Raw genomic sequence first — 21,422 nt, 5'->3', positions numbered from 1 at the left:
CAGTACAACCTGTGCTGGGCCTTCTTCCGTACAGTGTCTATGTTGGGGGTCCACTTCAGTTCCACTTCCCCTCTGCATGCAGACTCGTACCCGTCCTGGATAAGTCCAGTGATTGTGGTGTCCTCTGCAAACTTCAGGAGTTTTACAAAAGGGTCCCCTTTAGGTGCAGTCATTAGGGAGAAGAGCAGTGGGGAGAGAACACACCCCTGGGGGGCGCCAGTGCTGTCCTGTCGGTCAGGAAGCTGGGGTTCCACTGACAGGTGGAGGGGAGCAAAGTGAGCTGGGACAATTTGTGGTGGAGGGGCTCCGGGGCAATTTGTGAAGTCCACAAATAGGACCCATGTGTAGGTCCCTGCATAGTCGAGGTGGTGCAGGGTGTAGTGAAGAGCCATGTTGGATGAGAAACATAAAATAAACATTTAATATTTATTTTACAAGAGCAGTAAATATGTAAAAGTCCACAAATAATGCTGTAAATTTGATATAAAAGTGACTTTTTAAAAAAAAAATCCCACTTATTTTTTTTATGTTTTTGTAGCTAAATGTGGGGAAATTAAATTATTAAATTGCGTGTTCAACACGGCGCCCCATAGAAATACAATGAAGCTCTGCCCTCTGGTGGCCACAGGAAACATTACATCATTCACTTGGTCTCTGCTGAAAGATGTTCACATCGAAAGACTCAGACCTACAAGTCCCGTAATCCTTTCGGAGAACGTAAACAGCAAATATACAGTTATATGTTCTAGTTATTCTAGGTCAGAAGTCTTCAACTGGAGGTACTGTAGAGGGGTCGTGAAAGTTTTGGTCGATGACATTTTTTTTTTTATATTCCCCCCGCAATTCTATCCACAAATTTAAATGTCTTTAAATGAACATATACATAAGTAGGGGGTCCCCGCTCCATCTGTCCATCAGTTTGGGAGTCCTTGGCCTGGAAATCATTGAAGACCCCTATTCTAGGTTGCTTCATACAGCAATGTGCTGCTGTATGCTCCAGACTGCATGAGAGTCTGAAAACACAGAGGGGTTAGCCTGCAGTGACAGGAGCTTCTCTGAACCACGCAACTGATAATTAAATGTATGACTTTATATTAGGTTCACTAAGATTCATTTAGAACAGGTTACAGCAATGAGAGAAGTTGTTTGCCATGGTACTACTGTATTTCAAAATATGCAAGTTTGTGTAGGTGTAGTTTTCATTTACCAATGCCAAATCATTTTATTTCTTTAAGGACAGGGCTGTCATCCCTATGCTTAACATTTTCTAAGGAATCTAAACAGTGTGGTGTCTGAGTATTGGGCCATTGTGATGCCACAGAACTCGGAGTCCACCTCCGCCCAAGACCAACTTATCCACCAATATAAGTTATCACAATATAATATGATACTGATCACCACCTCTTTCTCTGCAGAGGTTGAAACTACTGAACTTTTATTTTTTTTTTCAAAAGTCCATACATCAGTTTATTTTAGTCAGATATCTGCAGTAGCTAGTAAAAATGGAAAATTCTTACTTATAATGATGTCATTTATTTTATGGACACATCAGATTCCAGTATATAAGATACAGGCAATACAAAAATGTAAGTGGAAAGGCTGCACACTCATTACATGTCTTTATTTGTGCATTTACATCATTTACATCACTGAGCTGTGTTAAAAAAGATCAGAAAGTTTTTGTCATTTATTTTAAGTTTTAATGTTTCTTGTCTTGTAGTATGTTGCCGTTTGAAATTAAAAAAAATCAGTGATGTCAAATGTCGAAGAAAAAGTGTACTGACGAGTTGAACTCATGAACTGTCTACGGTTGAACTCCAGAAGATGGCGACAGATGGAAAACAGCTACCTTAACGCCGCTCTGAAACTTTACCAACGAGGAAGAACTTCTCTACCCACAATCCCTTGCCTCTTCCGGTTCCAGCCATTCGACTCCTAAGATGGCGGACCGGCGGAGAAGGAGGAGGCGCGCGTCCCAGGACAGCGAGGACGACGACGAGTCTGGTTCGGGTTCCGACAGCGGGAGGTCGGGTTCCCCCGCCACCAAGAGCCGAGGGCGAGAACCCGACCCGGTGGAGGTGACAGCGAGCCGGGTGGAGGCGAAGAGCGTCGTGGAGTCCGAATGTGTGAGTAGCTAGCCGCCTGGTGGCTAACGTTAGCTCGCCGAGCTCACCGCTCCGTTTCCCGGCCGGGACCTGTGCCACACATCGCTGCCTTCCGTTAAAACTTTTGCCGATAGTAAAACTGAGCGTTCCCGTTCAATTTAGACGTAGACACATTTGATTATTGGTGTAAATCGCTTAATATTCCGCGTTAGCTTGGAGGAAGCTTGAGTTTCGATTAACAAGTTATCAGTTTAACCGTCAGTAAGATTAGTTCTGTCTGACACAGAGAAAAATAAATACATTCACGAGGATATGTCACGTATTTAAAGGTTTCACGGTCGGAGTAATTCACTTTACTGCTGTTTGGTTCTCCGCTGGGAGACCGAGACGAAAAGGCGCCAGCTGGAACACGTCTACACGGTCAAGCAAATGTGGCAGCACTCCGCCTCTGGTTCTCGGAAGTGACTTTGCGTTGATGGAGGGTGAATCCTGAATTAGAAACCGTTTCTTCCAGTTCGTGTAGTCACTCTGACAGTTAGTAAAAGAAAGGGCAGGAGTATCCACCAAGCAGCTGCCCATGAGCTCCAGACCGGCAGTGGGCCCTAAAGCTCCGGGTTTCCTCCGTATCATGTACATAATCCGACAAACCGCAGTTTTGTTAGAACCCCCCGAGTTGTAACCTTCAGATTTCAGATACCCCGATCAGGCATAACATTATGACCACCAACAGGAGAAGGGAACAACATTGACCACCTTGTGACAATGCAGAGTCCTGCTGGGAAACTTTTGGACCTGGCATTCATTCATGTGGATGTTCCTTAGACATGTAGCACCCACCTACACCAGACCAGGGACCCCCACCTCATAGCAATGATACTCCTTGATGGCAGCAGCCATCCCCAGCAGGATGCAGCCTGACACAGACACACACACTAATACGGTTTTGGAACAACTAAAAAAACATGGGATGTTCCACAGAGGCCCCTCCCCTCAACCCATAGGACCCAAATGCCCCCACTAACATGTTGCCAGACACCACAGGACACCCTCAGAAGGCCCATGTCCATTCTCTGATGAGTCAGAGCTGTTTTGGAGGCACAAGCGAGACCTACACGGTATTAAGCAGATGGTCATAATGTTGTGCCTAATCTGTGTAAACCACAACTGTTCTGGTTGTTTTTTTGTTTCATGCTTATGTGAAAGCCTGGATTTGTATACCGATGCCTTTCCATCACCGTGTACAATACACCTGATGGCTGCTTAGTGAATAACATGTCATGAAAATGGTCTGAGGAGAAGCTGCAGCGTTCACTTGGCTCGGATGTTACACCTGAGTCTTCAGGAAGACGTCTGATTCACTCGTCTCCAGCGGATGCTGTGCGATTCTTATCTAAAAAAAACCCAAAAAAAAACAGTTGTTGTTCATAATTCAGCGTAACTTCCGGTTATTTGGTGACTGTTGGCATGACAGACGCCATCAGTGTCCTTTCTGTTTTCTACAGCACATGGATCTACTTCAGCTTCTCTCAAAACGCCCCGAACGCTTCCTGCACGTCGAAGCCCGGTCCACATGTGAATCGATGTCTTTGTCGCCCGTCACTTTGTAGCTGACAGTTGGTCTCCAGTAGACGTCCCGGGCTCTTGTTGCCTAGGCAACGCTCTCGTATGCGTGCGGGTTTTGGCCATCGCTCTCTGTTTGTAAGAAAACCCAGTCGGCAGCGCTGCGGCTCCCATCTGTGTTCGCCCAGTGCTCCTACCCCGCTACCAGCACGGTGGATGTGCCGGTAGCGGGGTAGGACTGGGCATCACTACTGATTTCCTGAAGTTATCCTGACTGACAGGGCTCCAAATCGAATCGGGGTCAATTCATTTTGAGATAAATGAATCAATTTTAGTTAAAACTATTGTTGTGATTGGTTCCAGAGATTTGTGGCAGGCCTGGCGGTGCTCTCAGGGTTTTGAATCTCCCTCACATGTGGAAGAATCTTGTTCCATGGGAATACGAGATTTGTTGCGCTAAAGCAATCACAAATCAAGATCGATTTAAATTGGAAAATTGATTGTTTTTAATCCCAGTTCTTGTAGGAACCAAAGTTGTTGTGACAGTGTTTCCTTGAGGTGAACCGTAGAGGGGAACTCTTTATGTGTGATATGTCAGCTGTGTCAGTGGTAGTCGCCTCAAAGTTGAGAGTAGTTCTGTTTGTTAGCGCCCACTTCACTTCCCCACGGTTTTTGCTTTTTAATCGCTACAGCTCTGAGCTTCATTAACATTCATGACCTCTGGTCGACACTGCTAGTCTCTTCCTCTTGCCGTCCGTGTTCTGATGGCAGCTTTTGTTTTTCTGTCGTGTCTTTGCAGGAGAGTGAAGATGAGGTCGGAGAAGGTAAGACGTTGTTTAATTCATTACTGGCAGACACGTTAATGCTCACACCCAGCCTGATAAACACGGCTACGGTGTTGTGTTCATGGCTGTAGGCGGTTTCAGGCCGCCTGTCGCCTGTGTTTTTCTGACTCTCACCACCTTTTCTGTGTGTTTCGTTCAGCTGTCCTGTCTGACTATGACAGTGCAGATCCAGAAGAGAACGGCTCCCACTCAGAGGTAAACACAAAGTCTAACTCATAACCTTCAGCGTTGTTGGTAGTGAGCAGAATGGCCGAATTTTATATGGAGCCATTTTACTTACAGAACATTTTTTGCCAATTGTTTCAAGTCTCAGCGTGACAGTCTTTCCAGGTTCAGTCTAATCTCTGCATGAACAGGGAGAAAGGGCTGAGTAGAACAAGTGAGTTTTCTGAAAAACAATCTGTTCCCTTTAGGGAGTGGAGGAGGAAGAGGAGGCGGAGCGGTTCAGCGACGAAGAAGCTCCAGCAGCAGCAGCAGCCGGCGAGCCTAAACCCCCTGCCGCCGCTGACGTCCCGCCGCAGGGAGAGGAGGAGGTGGCAGCGGAGGCCGAAGAGGAGGAGGAGGAGGAGGCTGAGGCTGAGGCTGATGGGGAGGGAGGAGGACGGAGTAAAGAGGAGAGCAAAGCCGAGGAGAAAGCAAACCTAGCAGGAGAGAGGCAGAGCGGCGACGGACAGGTGAGACGGCTGGGTCTCGGCTGCTGACAGATTCCGCCGCAGAAAATAGGCCCCAACAAACGTACATCTCCTTCTGTGATAATTTAGCTTTGCCCTCAAAAATGAAACTCCTGATCACTTATTGAACTCTGTGCGATGAAAACTTTCATGTCTAATGTGTCTTGACTCTTCACTCAGGAGTCAACAGATGATCCTGAGACGAAGGCCGGAGGAAAACCCGGCCAGCAGCTCGACGATGACGAGGACCGAAAGAACCCGGCCTACATCCCCAGGAAGGGTTTGTTCTTCGAGCACGACGTCAGAGGACACACTCAGGAGGAGGAGAGGTACCCACAGGACATTTTCACCGTTGACACATTTCTGAGTTTGTATTTGAAGGAGAGATGTTGAACAGTAAAGATATCTTAAGTTGTCTGAGGAGTTTTTCAGGTTTTGTGGAAACAACAATTATTTGTAAGGCTCTGAAACACAGACATGTTACAAAGTAAACTATTAATTTACTAATTAATACTCTTTGCAGCCTGAATGTTGGATGCTTTTCACAGCGGTTTACCTTTTAACCGTATCGTGCCTCCTCTTTCAGACCCAAAGGACGAAACAGGAAGTTGTGGAAGGACGAGGGCCGCTGGGAGCACGACAGGTTCAGGGAGGAGGAGCAGGCGCCGAAGAGCCGCGAGGAGCTCATCGCCATCTACGGCTACGACATTCGAAACGGCGGCGGCGGCGGCCCCGGAGACAGGGCGTACAGACAACGCAGGTCCAGGTCAGTGACGACGAGCAGGAAAGAAAACGCCAGCCGTTTATTTTAAAAAGCAAACGCACGGAAGAAGCTGTAATTAGCAAACAGCTACACAGTTCTTACACAAGATGGCAGCATAGGTTACCAAGAAGCTGCTGTAAGTCTGCAGGCTGCCTCCTTGTGAACCTCCACAATAAGATGGCTGGTATAAAATGTGCAGGTTATTATGATTGTTTTTTCAACCGTTTAATCTTTACGCCTGCGCCTCCCTCCAGACAAAGTTCGTCTCCCGGCAGAGACAAGCGGTGGAGAGACGGAGGAGGAGATCGACCGGCCCGATACTGGCAGAGCGGAGGAGGAGGAGGCGGCCTGAATCGAGGGGGACCTCCTCCACATTCGTCCATCCACTCCTCTTCATCCCCTTCCTCTGTCCCTCTCTCGTCCGCTCAGCGTAGCAACAACCCCTCCAGACCGCCTCCCTCCCGTAGCAGAACATCCCACCAGAATCAAATGCACCCGCCTCAGTCTCAGTACAGGAATAACGAGTCCAACGCACCCCAAATGCATCCCAGAGAACGACAGGGCCCTAAGGCTCAGTCGGAGCCTGCAGGAGACAGGGGTGTGGTCGGTAAGGGAGGGCGAGGTGGCGGCGGGGGCAGAGGGGCTTCCTTTATGGTCATTGAAAACAGTACAATCAGCCAAGGAAGCGCTGCGGAACAGGACCTGAGCTTCGGCGCCGTGACGACAGCAGCACAGACACAACCCAGCGGTTACCAGTCTGCTTCACCGAGGAGACAGCAGCAGGAACAAGGATCAAACGCGGACAGGTCGGCGTCTGGGTCGGCCGCTTCCTCCTCCTCCGCCTCTGACCCCTCCCCGCAGTCGTCGGTAGCAGCAGCAGCAGCAGCAGCAGCGACCAATCGGGAAGCCTCCCCTCCCGCCGAGCGGCCGGTGGAGAGGAAATCTTACTCGCTGGCTCGCAGGACTCGCTCTCGGCCTGCGGACCTGGGCAGCAAGCAGGCTTCCGTGGAGGAGTCTGGGGCCGGAGGGAACGCCTCCTCCCCCAGCAGCGCGGGAGGAAAGAGCTGGGCGGCGGCAGCAGGCGACGGGCCGAGCCAGACGGGAGGAGGAGGGGGGGGACTGGGAGAGCTGGACCAGGACGTGGCCCGACTCAGTCTGACCAGACAGAGCTGGAGTCAGAGCCCTCAGCCGTACATCCGTTCTGAGATAAGAGGTGAGTCTCGGAGATCAAGGGATCTTGAGGTTTTTGTCTCGATGTTATCTGTTTACTTTGACTGGATCTCCACAGCACAGGTAGAGAGCGTAAATTTGGCATGACTCACACAGACACAACAGACACAGTGGAAATGCAGCCGGCTGAAATAAACTGGAACAATCTTTTCAGACTGCTAAGGTCACGTAGTACTAGGTCTTTCAGAGTTCGTTTGTCTGTTTTGTTACCTTGGAGTAAATAAAGAGTGAATTAGCTATTGAAGTGGTAACTCCAGAAGCGAGATCTTATGTTGTTCCAGCGAAAGCAGAGAACACTTGTGATGTGAAATCCAAAATAATTTGATCTCTCCGTCTCGCATGAGTCACAATGAGAGGATTAGTTAGAGCCCGGCTCTGTGGAGTGAGCCGTCGGTAAAACCAGACCGACTGATCAACTTTTGTGCCCACAGGCCTTCCAAACCCCATGCACATCCCGGGCGGCCCGCCTCAGTTTTCCAGCATCGAGGAAATGGGCGTCGGCTCCAACCGGGCCAAGCGCTACTCCTCCCAACGCCAGAGAGCCGTGCCTGAGCCTGCACCGCCCATTCATCTGGGAGTGATGGAGGGACACTACTACGACCCCAATCCCAGTAAGACGATAACAAAACCACATTTCATTGTGAAGAAGAAGAAGAAGAAACTGAAGGGAGCCACTGTCAGTCTGCTGTTACAGTTCCTTTCGACCACAGTAGCTTCACTCTGTGCTGCAGTTCCTCCTCCTGACCAGTAGAGTTCAGTAATGACCCAGGATTTCTGTGTTACATAAATCTTTTAAACACTTGACTGTCCTCTGCTGGATGCTTATTTATTTTTTATTTTTTTGCCCTGTGTTAAGTTAATTAACTGATGTGTAAGTAAAGTATTAAACCGGTGAACAGAGCTGTATTTTCCTCTGTAACATTGTGTATTTAAACTCCTCGCTCCTGGTCACGATCACTTTCTAACCTCATTTCTTTCACACAGTGCCGTACCAGGGACCAATCTATGCTCATGGGGACAGCCCCGCCCCCATACCACCGCAAGGCATGCTGGTCCAGCCTGAGATGCACATCCCTCACCCCGGTCAGTGAAGTTTCGCTAACTCTTGGTTTTTAAAGCTCAGTTTGTTCCGTTTCTGAATTAGACTCTCATCTTTCTCCCCAGGTCTCCATCCCCACCAGTCGGGTGGCCCCATCGCTAACCCCACCCTCTACGGAGGCCCGCCTGTTTCTCTATCGCCGGGGCAACCTCAGCAGCTGCTGCCGCCTTTCTACCCTCCGCCGGGAGTCATGACCTTCCCCTACCCCACCATGTACCCAAACCCGCAGGTACTATGTCTTTACTCTCTGCATGTGTTGGAGGCTCAAACATAGTTGGTCAGTTTTTACAGTGAACCGTGTACAGACCTGATGAGATCTGAAGTCTTTTTGCCGTGTACGCGACTCTTAACTGTATCACGGTCAGTCCCAGGTGACCTACGGAGGCGTGACGTACTACGACACGATGCAGCAGCAGGCTCAGCCCAAGCCCTCGCCCCCCCGCCGCACGTCCCAACCCGTCACTGTCAAGCCCCCCCCTCCGGAGGTGCCCTACGCCTCAGAGTGACCCTGCCCCTCACCCCTCCCCGCCACCCAGTCTCAGCCTCACTCTGATTTGAAAACTACAGGTGAGCTCACTGCTTCTTTACTGGTTTGCTGTCATGTCAGCACATTGTGGAGTTTGTTTATTTCAGGCTTTAGGTTTCAGAACAGAGACAGGAACTACAGAAACTAGGGATGCACCGAAAATTTTTGTCTGAAAAAACGAAAAAATGCACTTTTGGGCCATTTTCGGCCGAAAATTGCTGCGGTTGTTGCTTGCATCATCACAACATCCTGTTTCGGCCGTGTTGTTTCGGTGATAAATTTTTGGCGGAAAATGATACGAAAGTGCATTTTTTTGTTTTTTCAGACAAAAAAGTTTTTTTGGAGGGCCAAACATTTTCGGACTTTTATCGCCGAAACAACACGTGCAAGCAACAAACGCAGCAATGTTCGGCCGAAAATGGCCCGAAAGTGCATTTTCGGTTTTCGGCCGAAAATTTTCGGTGCATCCCTAACATAAACACTGTCCTGTGTCTCTGTCTGTCCTCTGGTGGATGATGATACCCGAGCAGTTAGCTTTCTTCCTTTGATACAGCTCTGTTTTTCCTCTTTGCTCACATCTATACGAACCTTTGTCTGTCGTGACTGTAGGAGCGGGGTGGGAGGGTCGGTGAGGAGCTGCGGTCCCCAACAGCAACCGCCCATGCCAGCAAGGGAGGGCGGGACGGACGGATGGCAGCGGAAACGGACCCTGCAGGTGATCCGCGGCATCGCTGGTGGATTATGACTTCATTTTTTTCCCTTTTTGTTTTCAGCCCTGTAGCAGTCAAGCGGGTTGTCTGTGTTGTCGTAGTCAGGCTGTTCTGTAACCCTGCAGTCATCGGTTTGACCCTGCCAACGTGTCTTTGAGCAACAAAACTGAACTTGAACATGTAAAAAAAAAAAAAAAAACGTCAACCAGTGGGACTGACCACTTTGATGCATTCAAAGTCACGAGGAGGCGGACGGATGGAGCAGAACTCAGAGCTGTCGGTGCTCTTAGAGTCCGGTTAAAGTATTTTTGTTTTTCCCCTTTTTCACGGTGAAGTTTTCTGTCGAAGCGGTCGGACTGAATCCTGGAGTCACCCGTTAACAGGCGACATGAACGGTTTTTCACTGTACGTCAGCTGTTACTTTCGTTTAAACGCAACGTCGACGTGTCATTTTTCCATCCATCGCGCTTCGCCATCACAGACAAGTTTACAAGAAATAAGCTGAAACTAATTAAAGCAGTTTATGTGCTTTGAGGTTTGATCGTTGCATCGTCTGATCGTCTTTTATTTTCTCTTTCCTTGACTACAAACACAAACCGCTCAGTGTTCATTAGTAACTGGCTTTAAATGGGAATTTACACTGCTGCATGTCCAGGACTCGTCTTTAGTCTGATTCAATTTAATCCATATATAAAGATTTATTAGATGGTTTATAACTCTTTATAATGTAGATAGAAGTCATGTTGACACTGAGTGGAAGCTGATGTAGATATTGAAGGTGTAATAATATAAAAACCCAAGTCACATGAATAAAAACATCCAAATTTCTCGTTGAAGACACTTGAGTATTTAAAAGATCAAACTAAACCGTCAGAGAAGTGAACATGTCTGAGTTCAGGGCTTTCAACATATATCTACTTACACTGTGCACATTTGTGACGGGCATTTGTGATTAAGCTCCGATATTAATCATGAAAATAATAAAAAAAAAAAAAAATGACAGCCTTATATACTGTAATTACTTACTGTCAAAAGCAGCTGTCGTTTTATTTTCTGAAGTAAAATGCTTGTGCGCGCTGTAGTGATTCCTCGCAAAGTTGAAACTTTATCCAAGAAGTTACAGCCTGCACTTTTCTTTCTTTTTCCACACCCATGACACTTGGAGTAACGTGTAATATGAACGGCGTGTCCCTTTAAAGGTCCCGTTACCAGCCCGCCTGGACGTACGTTTGTTTCCCGGACAAAGCGGCTTTCCTTCCCGATGAAGCAGATTTATCGACACACAAGTTGCACAGAAACGCGTTGCCTGTTTGAGAGAAGCGTTCAATGTCGCTGTACATAGAAATCTAAATGTGTATATAGAAGCTTGAACAGATAAAATAGAGCAGTAAACATATTCTAATAAAACTACTAGCGCTGCAGAACAGATTCTGATTAAACGCATCGGCAGGGACCTCGAATGTTAACGGTGGATGGATATAATTTAGAGAGACGTAGCAACGACGACGAAGGAGCTGTGTGGCTTTAGCTTCGATTTGTTTTGTATGTTTTTTTTTTCTCCTTTCTGAGATGTCATTTTGTCTAATTTTAATACAGTTTTTTTTATTATTATTATTATTAGTAGTAGTGGTAAAAGCAGGAATGTTTCTCTTCTGACGTGTTAAACTCCCCGAGAGGCTCACAGGAGACGGAAACTTAATCGTTTGTTTGTTCTGCAGAAATCTCGACAAAAATACAGTTTGAATTGAAGGTTTCCAGAAATGTCTGTTCACAGTTTGTTTCTTCTTTCTGTTTTATGTTGAAGTTTAAGAATGGAGCACTCGTGGTTTGAATTAAAGTGTTTCTCCTTCTGTCATTAAAGTCACGGAGTGATTTGTCATGAGCCGCTGTGACTGAACGGGCGATCAGAAAAAGCTCGAAATCAAACTCGCTGACTGCCTCTTGGTCCACTCTGAGCCATATTTCCTTAACGACACAGTTGCTACAACACAAGATCAGACAGGACAGGCCTAGAAAAGCTCATAAAGAACTTTATCGTAAATTACAGGCGAGCCCAGGGAAGACATTTAACCATGTTACAAAAAAAAACAAAAAACAGCTGACTTCTTCTCTCAATTTTTCTTTAACTGTTTGATTCTGAATACAAACACTCGATTTGTACTACAGTATCAAACAGTGATACTTCTTTGGCGTTCACAGAAGCCACAAGAAATCATTTACAACCAGAGTAAATATTCCCCAGGTCACCAGAACAAGATGTCTGCTCCCATGTCTTCCATATTTTGGCTTCACTGTCACAGTTGTGACTCGTCGGCCATCTTTATTTACGGTCTGTGGTTCGTTTTGTTCTGCTGGTGTCTGAATCAACATTCAGCCGCCTTCTGTCAGTTTCCTTCCGATATTAAAAACGATATTCTGAGTCACGACAGCATCAAACCCTGAGCAGCTGCTTCGTTTGACTTCATTTTTAAGCTTTCCTGTCAGAATTTTAGTTTTCCCCTTAGTGGAGATGAATGGTGGATGTGGTGAGGAAATGGGCCTCCTCCTGACGGACCGATCCATCCAAGCCTTAATAAAGGGTGTAGCCTGTTCCGACACGTTCATTCATTTCAGTTTGTTCCGAATCGTCTTGAAATGTTCCTAATTGTTTAGTCTTCCTTTTTAAAAAAAAATCACCTCCTGAATTGGAAGTGAGCCGACTGTTCACTGTGACAGCAGTTGCTGTTCGCTTGTTTCCGTTTTGTTTCCGTTTGTATGTGGAGGACGTTGTTGAACGCGCAGAGGATCAATAAATAACATACCAGTAAAACTGTGTGATTGCTGCCGTGTTTTCTGAAGTCGCTCTTGAGTTCTTCTCCGTTAAAATGTAGAAACAAAAACATTTAAACAGCACCACTGTCAGTCCAGTGGACGATTGTGTGAAATGTTTAGATAATTTAAAATGAAAGCAGGTGATATACACTGTAAAACATGACTGTGGTGGAATCAATTCAATAGTGTAAAAACTTCAATATTTTTCTTTCCGTCTTTTGTTCCCTTTTCACTCATTCACTCTTTAAACTATTTATTCATCTCGTACACGTCTCGAGACACACCTGCTGTTTCTTTGGCCGTTAACATGAATATTAATAACCTGCAGGGGGCGGGGTCTCTTATATAAAAAAGTGATTGACAGGGTGGGAGAGCCAATCAGGCTGTGCAGTCTCTCCTCATGAATATGCAGCAGCGGCCGAACACAAAGGAGGTTCAGCTGTTAAAGGAGCACGTCCCGCTCGTTTCTCTTCCTTTCAAACTTTAACTGTTTCAACACACAAAACTTTATTCATCACAGACGTCGTGTTCTTCAAGCGGGAAGGAAAGTCTGAAAGGAAGAACGGGAGAAAGAGAGAGAAGCTGGGTAGAAGTGGAAAACAAGGTTTATTCTGTCCATCCTTTTCTTGTCGCCGTGGTCACGTGCCATGATGTAACCACGGTGACAGGATTGACAGTTGAGCGTGGATGATGTCATCCATTCTTTCTGTCACTTCGTCTCTTTCTTTGTCTGTTTCATCATTTTTAAAATTCCTTCTGTTTTCTTAATATTGACTTTTGCTTTTCTTAAGTTTGTCTTTTCTCTGTTTCTTTAGTTTCTTTTTGAGTTTCCCAATTTTTTTCCGTCTTCTATCACTTTTTTTGTTAGATACTCCCTGGTTGTGGTTGTTGTTGTTGTTGTTCCTCTTCTTCTTCTTCCAGGAAGTGAACGGTTTCCTGATCAGCTGGAAGTCATTTCTTATTAGCTTAGTTTAGCATAAAGAGTGGGAAACAGCTGGCCTTTTAAATTTTTAGTTTTCAAATCCATCCCCTGAAACTGGAAATCCAACCCATGTCAGTTAATGACAAGTCAAAAACAAACATTTTAATTGGATAATGAATCCAAAATGAAAAGCCGGACAGCCGACAGGAGAACTCGGATCATTTGTGTCATGAAGGAGGAAACATAACTCACTACAAAGCAGCCGGTATTAATGAACAGAAACTCTCTGCAGTGACTTCTGCTCTCGATTAGCGCTCAGCGGGGAAACCGAACAACCTCCGAGCTCTCGGAGCGTCATTAACCGAGTTTTAATCACTGCATGAATAAACTGTTTAAATGGGGCTCAGTCCAGATTTTATTTCAGCTTCATTCACGTTCAGCTCTGAGCGTGTGCAGAAGTCTGTGATGTGACCGTTGTGTTGGACACATGAGGTTTGGAGCATGGACCCAGGGTTGTGACTGAACCGTCGTCTTGTTGCTCTCAGAACCAACAACATTTTAAAACCTGGATTTTTGATGCTCATCTCGGTTTGTGCTGAGAAACATAGTCTTCTTGTCTATGATAAAATCAATGGGACACTGACTTACCTGGACCTTATTTCTGGCATAAAATACGATTGTTTACTCACCCATATAATTTTGGTGTCATTTGGAGTCGTTCGGGAGATATTTAGATCCCGTATATCCATATAGTGGGAGTGAATGGGGCACCGAAACGCAGCCTCTAAATAATGCATTACCTGCCGTGAAACTCGTTCATTTCACCAATATTTTGTTATGATACGTTAGTTGAGTCGTCCTCCACAACCTCAGAATCTAAAAAATATTCAGCCATTTTGAGAAAAACCAGCTGTAGCAAATTACAGGTCAGAGGTTAGTAGGTCAATCTACAGACCCCAGATGGTTATAACAGGTAACTCTGGACTCAACGGGGAATAGCACTAGTGTATCATAACAAAGTATTGGTGAAATGAACGAGTTTCGCGGCAGATAATGCGTTATTTAGAGGCTGCGTTTCGGTGCCCCATTCACTCCCACTATATGGATATACGCAGATCTAAATATCGTCTGAACTTCTCCAAATGACACAAAAGTTATGAGTAAAAGATCGTATTTTATGCCAGAAATAAGGTCCAGGTTGTAAAAAATGGTAGTTCCCCTTTAAGTTCTTCTTTTTTTCTGTTTCTTTATCTTTATTCTTTATCCATTTTTTTTATGAAGTTTTGTCTTTCTTCCATCATTTGTTTTATTGTGTAGTCCCTGGTTGTGGTTGTTTCTTCTTCTTCTTCGAGGAAGTGAACAGTTTGCTGATCAGCCCCATAAAGGATGGAGGACAGTGTGTTTCTTCAGTGTGTAACAGAAACAGATGTATGAAGCAATATCTAAATTTCTTTTCTTCACAAACTTCGACTGGAGCTCTTCTACTCACCCCGTGTTCTTCTTCTGCAGTGGTTTAACTGTAGCTGTAACTGCAGACTCTAAGTCAGTCCTCCGATCAGAGTTTGGTTCTCAGACAGTTTGTCTGTACGAAGGCCCCTGGAACATATTTTAGTTTTTCTGAATTTAAAGTCACCACCTGGTAATTGTAACTGAAGGCATGAGGTGAGTTTTTTTTAGAGGATGATCTCTCTTCTCTGTTTCAGGTGATGGAGTTGGTGTCAGTTTACAGAGACACACTTCTCCTCCAGGAGGAGGAGGAGGAGGAGGAAGGGAAGGAGGATGCTTGGTGTGTCCAGTTACAGTTTGCGGCTCAGTTGCTTGTTGCGTTTATGAAACTGTGACGAGACATGATCGGGTTACAACACACGGATCAATGTGTGGCTCGTGTGACCCCAGTGGGAATCAATAGTGAGCAGATGTTGGGGCTGAAACGGCTCTGAACTCTGAACCTTGAAAATGTCTGACAGCTGTAAACTGACAAGACTTCACTTCATTTATTACATTTGAGTCTAGTTGTCATTTAAACATGTGTATAATGCAGCTAGTGTGTGTGTGTGTATCTGATGCTGCTGAAGAGTGAACGCAGTAATGAGCGAAATCTCGCGGTGTTTCACAGTAACCGTGCTGATGAATGTTCCTGCTCTCTCTGTCGTCAGGGATATTTCCATTTCCATCAATTTTACACCACTGGAAGTAAATGTGCCTGCGCGCGCCCCTTTCTGTCCGTGTGTCGGGAGCGCGCAAACTGCAGCAGATCATAGCGGGGAGGGCGGGGGTTTGGGGGGGAGCGTCAGTGTTCCCAGTCACTTCTCATCCCACTAATTTAGCAGAAGGGGAGGAGAGAGAGAGAGGTAGAGAGAGCCTGGCGGTGCGTTGGGGAACCGGGGGGACCGAGAGGCAGCGGACTGTCGGAGCGATCTGCTGCATCTGACCTGAAAAACGTAAAACCACAGCTGCTGCGGCTGCTGCTGCGAAAACCTACAGCACCCAAACGCACCGGGCCGGGCGGGTTTTCCCTCCTTCCAGGTGTGTGAGCAAGAAAAACCGTCGATCATTGATCCAGCGGAGATCTACGGAGAGGCAGCTGCAGCTGATTAACGCGCGCACGGAGGAACCGCCGGGGAGACGCAGAGACGCAGGGCGGAGAGAGACGGCTCTACTTGGGCTATATATTCACGGTTTTTCTGCCCTCGGTGCCGGAGCTCGGTATTTACGCGGCGGCTGCAGCCAGAGAGCAGAGGGGGAGGAGGACGGCGCTGAATCCGTGGAGGAGCGGCCGAGAGCCGCCGCCACACGGAGCAGGTCTGAAGGAGATTTTTTTAGTGTCGGTGTCGCGGAAAGATTCGAGAGCGAGAAAGAGAGAGAGAGGGGGGTGACAGGGAGGACTATCTACCACCGCCCACCTCCACCAATGGGTTAGGACCGAGCTGTTCTTCCAGAGCAGCCTGCAGAGCCTCGGACGGTCCGCTCACACCTGCGCGCACCTGCTCACCCCGACCTGCAGGGGTGTATGATGTAGGAGCCAGCTGCCCCTCACCACATCTGCATCCCGTAAAACCCCCGCCTCCCCCCACCAGTGTCTCTCTGCCTCTACCCCAAACCCAGAGTCCCACCATGCCGGCGGGGATGAAGCCGCTGGAGAAGTTCCTGAAGAAGCAGACCACGGCGCTGACCCGGGCCGGGGGCTTCGTCGGCGGGGTGGCGGACAAGGCCAGCGGGGGGACCGCGGCGTCCCGCCGGAGAGCCAGTCTGTCCCGGGTCGTCCCTTTCTTCAGGGAGACGTCGCCGGAGAGCGGCCAGGCTCGGGAGGTGTTCAGGTGAGACGTGTGGCGGTGAAGTCCTGGATCTGAGCTGAGCAGGGCCGGAGCAGAAAGCGTGGAGGCCGTGGGCTGAGGAGGGCCCCTGGTCACATTTTTATGGGTTTAGATTAAAGATGCGTTCATGGTCAGATTTCTCTTTCAGTTGCTGTCAATCGGACCACAACGTGAGTTACGGTGTTTAACTTAATGTTCCCGTTGTGTAATAGGCGGTTTAGGCTTGTGCGTCAATTTGATGTCGTAGCTATGCCGACAGCCCAGACCCTACGCAGACCCTAATGCCGTAGCCTCACGTGCACCTCCCCAGAAATGTAACTACGTGCCGACCGCAATAGCTGTGATTGGTCCGCTTGGTAGCAGCGTGTTTCCGCTTTAGTATTTCTGTCTGTTTCTCTATCCCCGCAATTTTCAAATCAATTGTTTTGCTGGACTTTGGTGAAATTTCTGCCAAAGTTTCAGTCGTCGTTGCTGAAAGTGAGGCAGGAAGTAGAAACAAAAATTAACCCGACTGGACTGAAAAAAGAAAGGGCGCTGACTAGTGTCTGGGTGGTGTTTTTACAGAGTGAGCCAGAATGACGAGCGCAGAAGTATAAATGGCTCGCACCGGCATATCCTACGTTTCATATATATTGTTAGCGCTGTGGAATTAAGGCTCATAGCTTATAGTGTTGATGAGAAATTACATGTCAGTGAGATCATCCTGACCTCCAGGAGTGTGATTCATTTAGGGACTTTAGTTTCACATTTCCTACAAAGTTACTTAAAATGTATTTAAGAGTTAAACACTCAATTTTTATTATGTGTATCTATGAACGTTTCAGTTCTCCTAGAGGACAGGTTTGCCTCCTTGTTTGGCCTACTGCGTATGTTTAAAGTCCACCTCCTGATCTTTGACCTTTGGCCCCCTGCAGCCCTGACAGCGAGGACCCCCCATCGTGGCCCTCAGCCGCAGGGACCGGTCTGGTCACGGCGCCCAGCAGCGCCAACGGCTCCTGTTCCGGTTCCGGCTCTGGAGGAGGAGACGTCCGCAGTCCGTCCCTGTCCAGCGACGAGCAGAGCTCTGAGGCCAGCCTGATAACCGAGACCGCAGGAGGAGGAGGAGGAGGAGGCGGAGGAGGAGGCGGCGGCGGCGGCGGCGGAGGAGGTGGAGGAGGAGGAGGAGGGACACCTCTTCATCCCGACACACCAGATAACTTGACGCTCGCCGTGCTGGACAGCGTGGCGGGAAAACGTTTGGGACACTGCACAGGTAAGATGAAACTCATGAACAGCAAGTGACGAGTCTTCAAGAGTTTGCTCAGTTTCTCTGTGAGCCGACTCTGTGGAGGAAACCAGGTTTCCAGGAGTGTGTCACTGTGATTGGTTGAGTTAATGAATGAATATATAACTGGATGGATGGACTGGTTGACTGAATTTGAGAACAGAAAACGACAATGAGGCAAAATCAGAGTCTGGTTTTAAGGTTTTGGACACATCAAACTGACATAGAAGAACCACTGAAGGCACATCATGTTTTCGGCGTCAGGATCACAAAGTTGCACTTGAACACACCACAAAGACTACAGCCGCTGGCACTGGCAGCTGGTACATAACGTTGTGTACCTGTGTGAAAGGACACAACTCTTCATACCAGTAGTAGGGGCAGTTGTCCTCAATCTAAAGTGGAAATGGGAAGAGCTACATCAGAGCTGGTATCTCCTGAATTATGTTGACGGTTTATTCATTCTAGATGATACATGGTTCTGTGAGATTTTTAACCTTTTATTGCGTTTACTGGTTCTCTGAGCTGAACAGGCAGTCGGAGCAATCTGTGGTCGACTGGTGCAAGTAGTTTAGGGACAGAGCACAAAAACTAAAGTCACAGACGTTCACCAACGGCCCGACACTGGCCAACAGCTTTTAGCTTGTATTTTAATGTATAAATATACATTTTAATAGAAATCCCATAGGTGCGTACGTATAAATTACATCTATATCCAGATGTGTGTTAACAGATCACACCGTACTGCTCACAGACTTCTGGACGTCTCGCATAGAGACTAACAGACAAAGAAATTAGTTGGAATTAGTTGAGAAAATATTGTAGATTATTTATCATAAACCGCCGTTTATGTACTTGTTCATGTCACGTTCGAAACGTCGCGACGACTGAGGGACGAGCGGCTGCTGCAGGATTCGGTTTCAGATTCGGGGTTCGGAGCAGACGCGCTTCACATTCGGCCTGTTTCCTGCTGGAGGATTTTCATTTTACAGTTCATATCACACAGGCTGCAGCCTCAGCTGTGTGAGTGTGCGCGTATGTGTGCGGTTACATAATCTCTGCCGTCCTCTTTCAGAAACGCAGCCTGCTTATTACAGCTGAAGTGGGTGTGCATGCATGCGAATGTGCTCCTGCAGGAATGTTTGCCTTTGTGTGTCCGTCTGTTTTCGTGTGCAGCGCAGAGCTGATTGCTGCCTGATTGCTGGAAAAACGTAGAAAATTGCACCAAAAAAATCAAAACAAAATGTTGAAATGATTGCGTTGTGAATTCTGCCTACATTATGTAGATAGATTTTTATATTGTTGAAGAATACCTGCACAGAAATGAAAAAAATAAGAATAGAACAGTTTTAGAAAAACTGAGCATTAAAATCTCCCAAAATTAAAATTCTAAATGAAATTTGAGATGTTAAATATATTTTTCCTACTAAAACAAAGGTTAATATTGTGTAATATAATATAGAATATTTAATTTCAACACTCGATCGAGGAAAATGATTCTAGTTTTTCCTGCACAGGGATGAAGAAACGAGAGGGAAAGAAAGACCAGCACTTTAGTTTCCGCACTTGTCACAGTCGTGAATAATCCGCAGCGTCCTGCTGCTTCAACAAACTCTCACAAAGACGCGTCTTCATCAGAGGATTGTGTGTTTGTGGGTCTGGCTGTTATGTAACGCGTCTCTGTTAATAAGCAGTGAACAGTTTGTCTCTGAGAAGCTGCAGAGCCGTGAAGTGATGAGTTTTATTCTTGTCTGAGGCTGAATCATTTGTTCCCAGTAATTAACTCGAGATCAGTCTTTGCTTAATGACATATTGTTTGCACACACACACAGACTTTCTGTTGATCCTTTAAAATGTCTCATTTTATGAAAGGTCTTAAATTTATATATTTAAATCTTTCTTCTTTTTGTATTCCAGCAATTTTAGATCTTTTATTTCTCATTTATCTCATTACAACTTTTAAATCAAAACAGTTGAGGAGACAAAAACAATATTTAAAAATTTAAAGATAAATTCCACAATAAGAAAATATATTTTTAATACATTATTTATAAAATGTTAGAATAGGAAAAACATAAAAAAATGAAGTCGTTTCAAAATCCCCAAATTAAAAATAAATTCTGAATATTTAATACATTACAATATTTATTAAAAAAAATGCAAAATATACAAAAAAAAAAAAAAAAAAATTAAAAAAGTAATATTTTCTTCAACTTCAGTGTGTTCTTGGGGCAGTGGAGACTTTCAGTCCGTCTCTGTTGTTTGAACGAAGCTCCTCTTTAAGCTGATCAGACGCCAGAATCCCACAAAGTCAGAGGAGACGGAGGATAGAGTTTTATGGTGAGAAAAAAACAAAAACAAACCCCAAACTGTTGGAGCGCAGCCACGAAAACAAAGCTGACTGTGAAGTGACCTGTTGAAGCCTCTGATTCGCTTCAGTTCATGTGGCAGCAAATAAAGCGGCGGCTATCGTCATCGTGCTGCCCTGCAAACTGTCCAGCTCTTCACGGCGTGAATCAGAGCTGATAAATTATGGATTAAGTTAACAGCTCAACCTGCCGTCCCCGTTAGAGGCTGTGTTTGCTGCTTCACACTCCAAACAGAAGAGGAGCGTTGTTATAATATATGTCTCTCTGATAGGACTCGCTCCATCCAACAGATTCTGCGTTTCTGCTGCTCTGAGGAATTAATTTTCATCTCTAGAACTGAAGCACCAATTGACAATGTTTGCAGTCGGTTTGGTGACCGTCAAATAACTCACCAAAACAAACTCTTGTTATGTTATTTTAAAGTCGGACAATAATTCTCAGTGAACACCTGGTCACCTGGCTGAGAGGTGTGCTGCTCTTCACCTAATAGCTCACTGTAGCTGCTCCTTCTTCCATCACTCCCTGGAATCTTTCAAACGGATCAGAAAATGATTAAATTAACACCCTTTTAAACTAATTTCCCAATAAATCACTTATTTCGTTCCAGTTCCAGTCTTTTAACATAAATCTGCAGCAGCAGGAAGTGCTCAGTTAGCGTTAGCAGCAATCTCTGAACCCATAACATTACATCAGCAGGAATCTAATAAATCCAAATACCAAATCCAAATACCTATAAAAAATAAATAACTTTTTACAAATTGGTGTAGCTGTCACTGTTGTATTCCATTTGTTTTTCGCTAAATCCCCAAAGAAAATAAAGTGTAAAAAGCAAATAATAAAACATTGCAGCGCTAACCATCAGTGGAGGCTACTGTATGAACACATGAATGAACGTCAGCGCAGTAAAGTTCATGTCAATGCGCGACTCTGATTTCAGAATCTCAGAACAGATAGCAGCAGAAATGTGTGAAACGCTAAACAGGGTAAACCTTAATGAGTGGTCGACTTTAAAGATGATCTGTGACGCGTTACGCGAAAAGACGTAGAGCTGCATTCAAGGTCTGTGATTACTCAGAGTTAGTTTTCTGTTTGTACCAGTCGCTGGTGATGAAAGTTTATCTAATAGAAAAGAGTGAGGACACCGCAGCTGATGTCGGGTCGATGCGTCTTCTGCTTTTCACTTGTTGGATCAAATATTATAAACTCTGGTCTCAATTGACTAAACGCATGGAG

The 21,422-nt window shown here is 46.0% G+C and overlaps 2 protein-coding genes across 2 annotated transcripts in view; both read left to right on the top strand.

The window, feature by feature from the left end:
• Positions 1 to 1,778: 1,778 nt before the first annotated feature.
• casc3 (casc3 exon junction complex subunit) lies at positions 1,779 to 10,056 on the top strand. The gene is made up of 12 exons (XM_084569922.1): positions 1,779 to 2,126; positions 4,465 to 4,489; positions 4,650 to 4,705; positions 4,924 to 5,184; positions 5,362 to 5,510; positions 5,768 to 5,947; positions 6,199 to 7,157; positions 7,606 to 7,785; positions 8,159 to 8,257; positions 8,339 to 8,502; positions 8,639 to 8,840; positions 9,409 to 10,056. The coding sequence occupies exons 1-11, from the start codon at positions 1,941 to 1,943 to the stop codon at positions 8,777 to 8,779; spliced, it is 2,400 nt and encodes a 799-aa protein (XP_084426048.1). The 5' UTR covers positions 1,779 to 1,940; the 3' UTR covers positions 8,780 to 8,840; positions 9,409 to 10,056.
• A 5,538-nt stretch (positions 10,057 to 15,594) lies between these two features.
• Positions 15,595 to 21,422, top strand: part of rapgefl1 (Rap guanine nucleotide exchange factor (GEF)-like 1) — a 32,515-nt gene continuing 26,687 nt past the window's right edge. The window contains exons 1-2 of the mRNA XM_084570769.1: positions 15,595 to 16,559; positions 17,471 to 17,808. Of these exons, the coding sequence (XP_084426895.1) occupies positions 16,357 to 16,559; positions 17,471 to 17,808 (541 nt within the window). The 5' untranslated portion in view covers positions 15,595 to 16,356. The remainder of the gene's footprint in view (positions 16,560 to 17,470; positions 17,809 to 21,422) is intronic.

Source organism: Chelon labrosus (genome assembly GCF_963514085.1).
Source record: "Chelon labrosus genome assembly, chromosome: 21".
NCBI lineage: Eukaryota > Metazoa > Chordata > Actinopteri > Mugiliformes > Mugilidae > Chelon > Chelon labrosus.
This window is presented reverse-complemented; position numbering and strand designations above follow the sequence as displayed.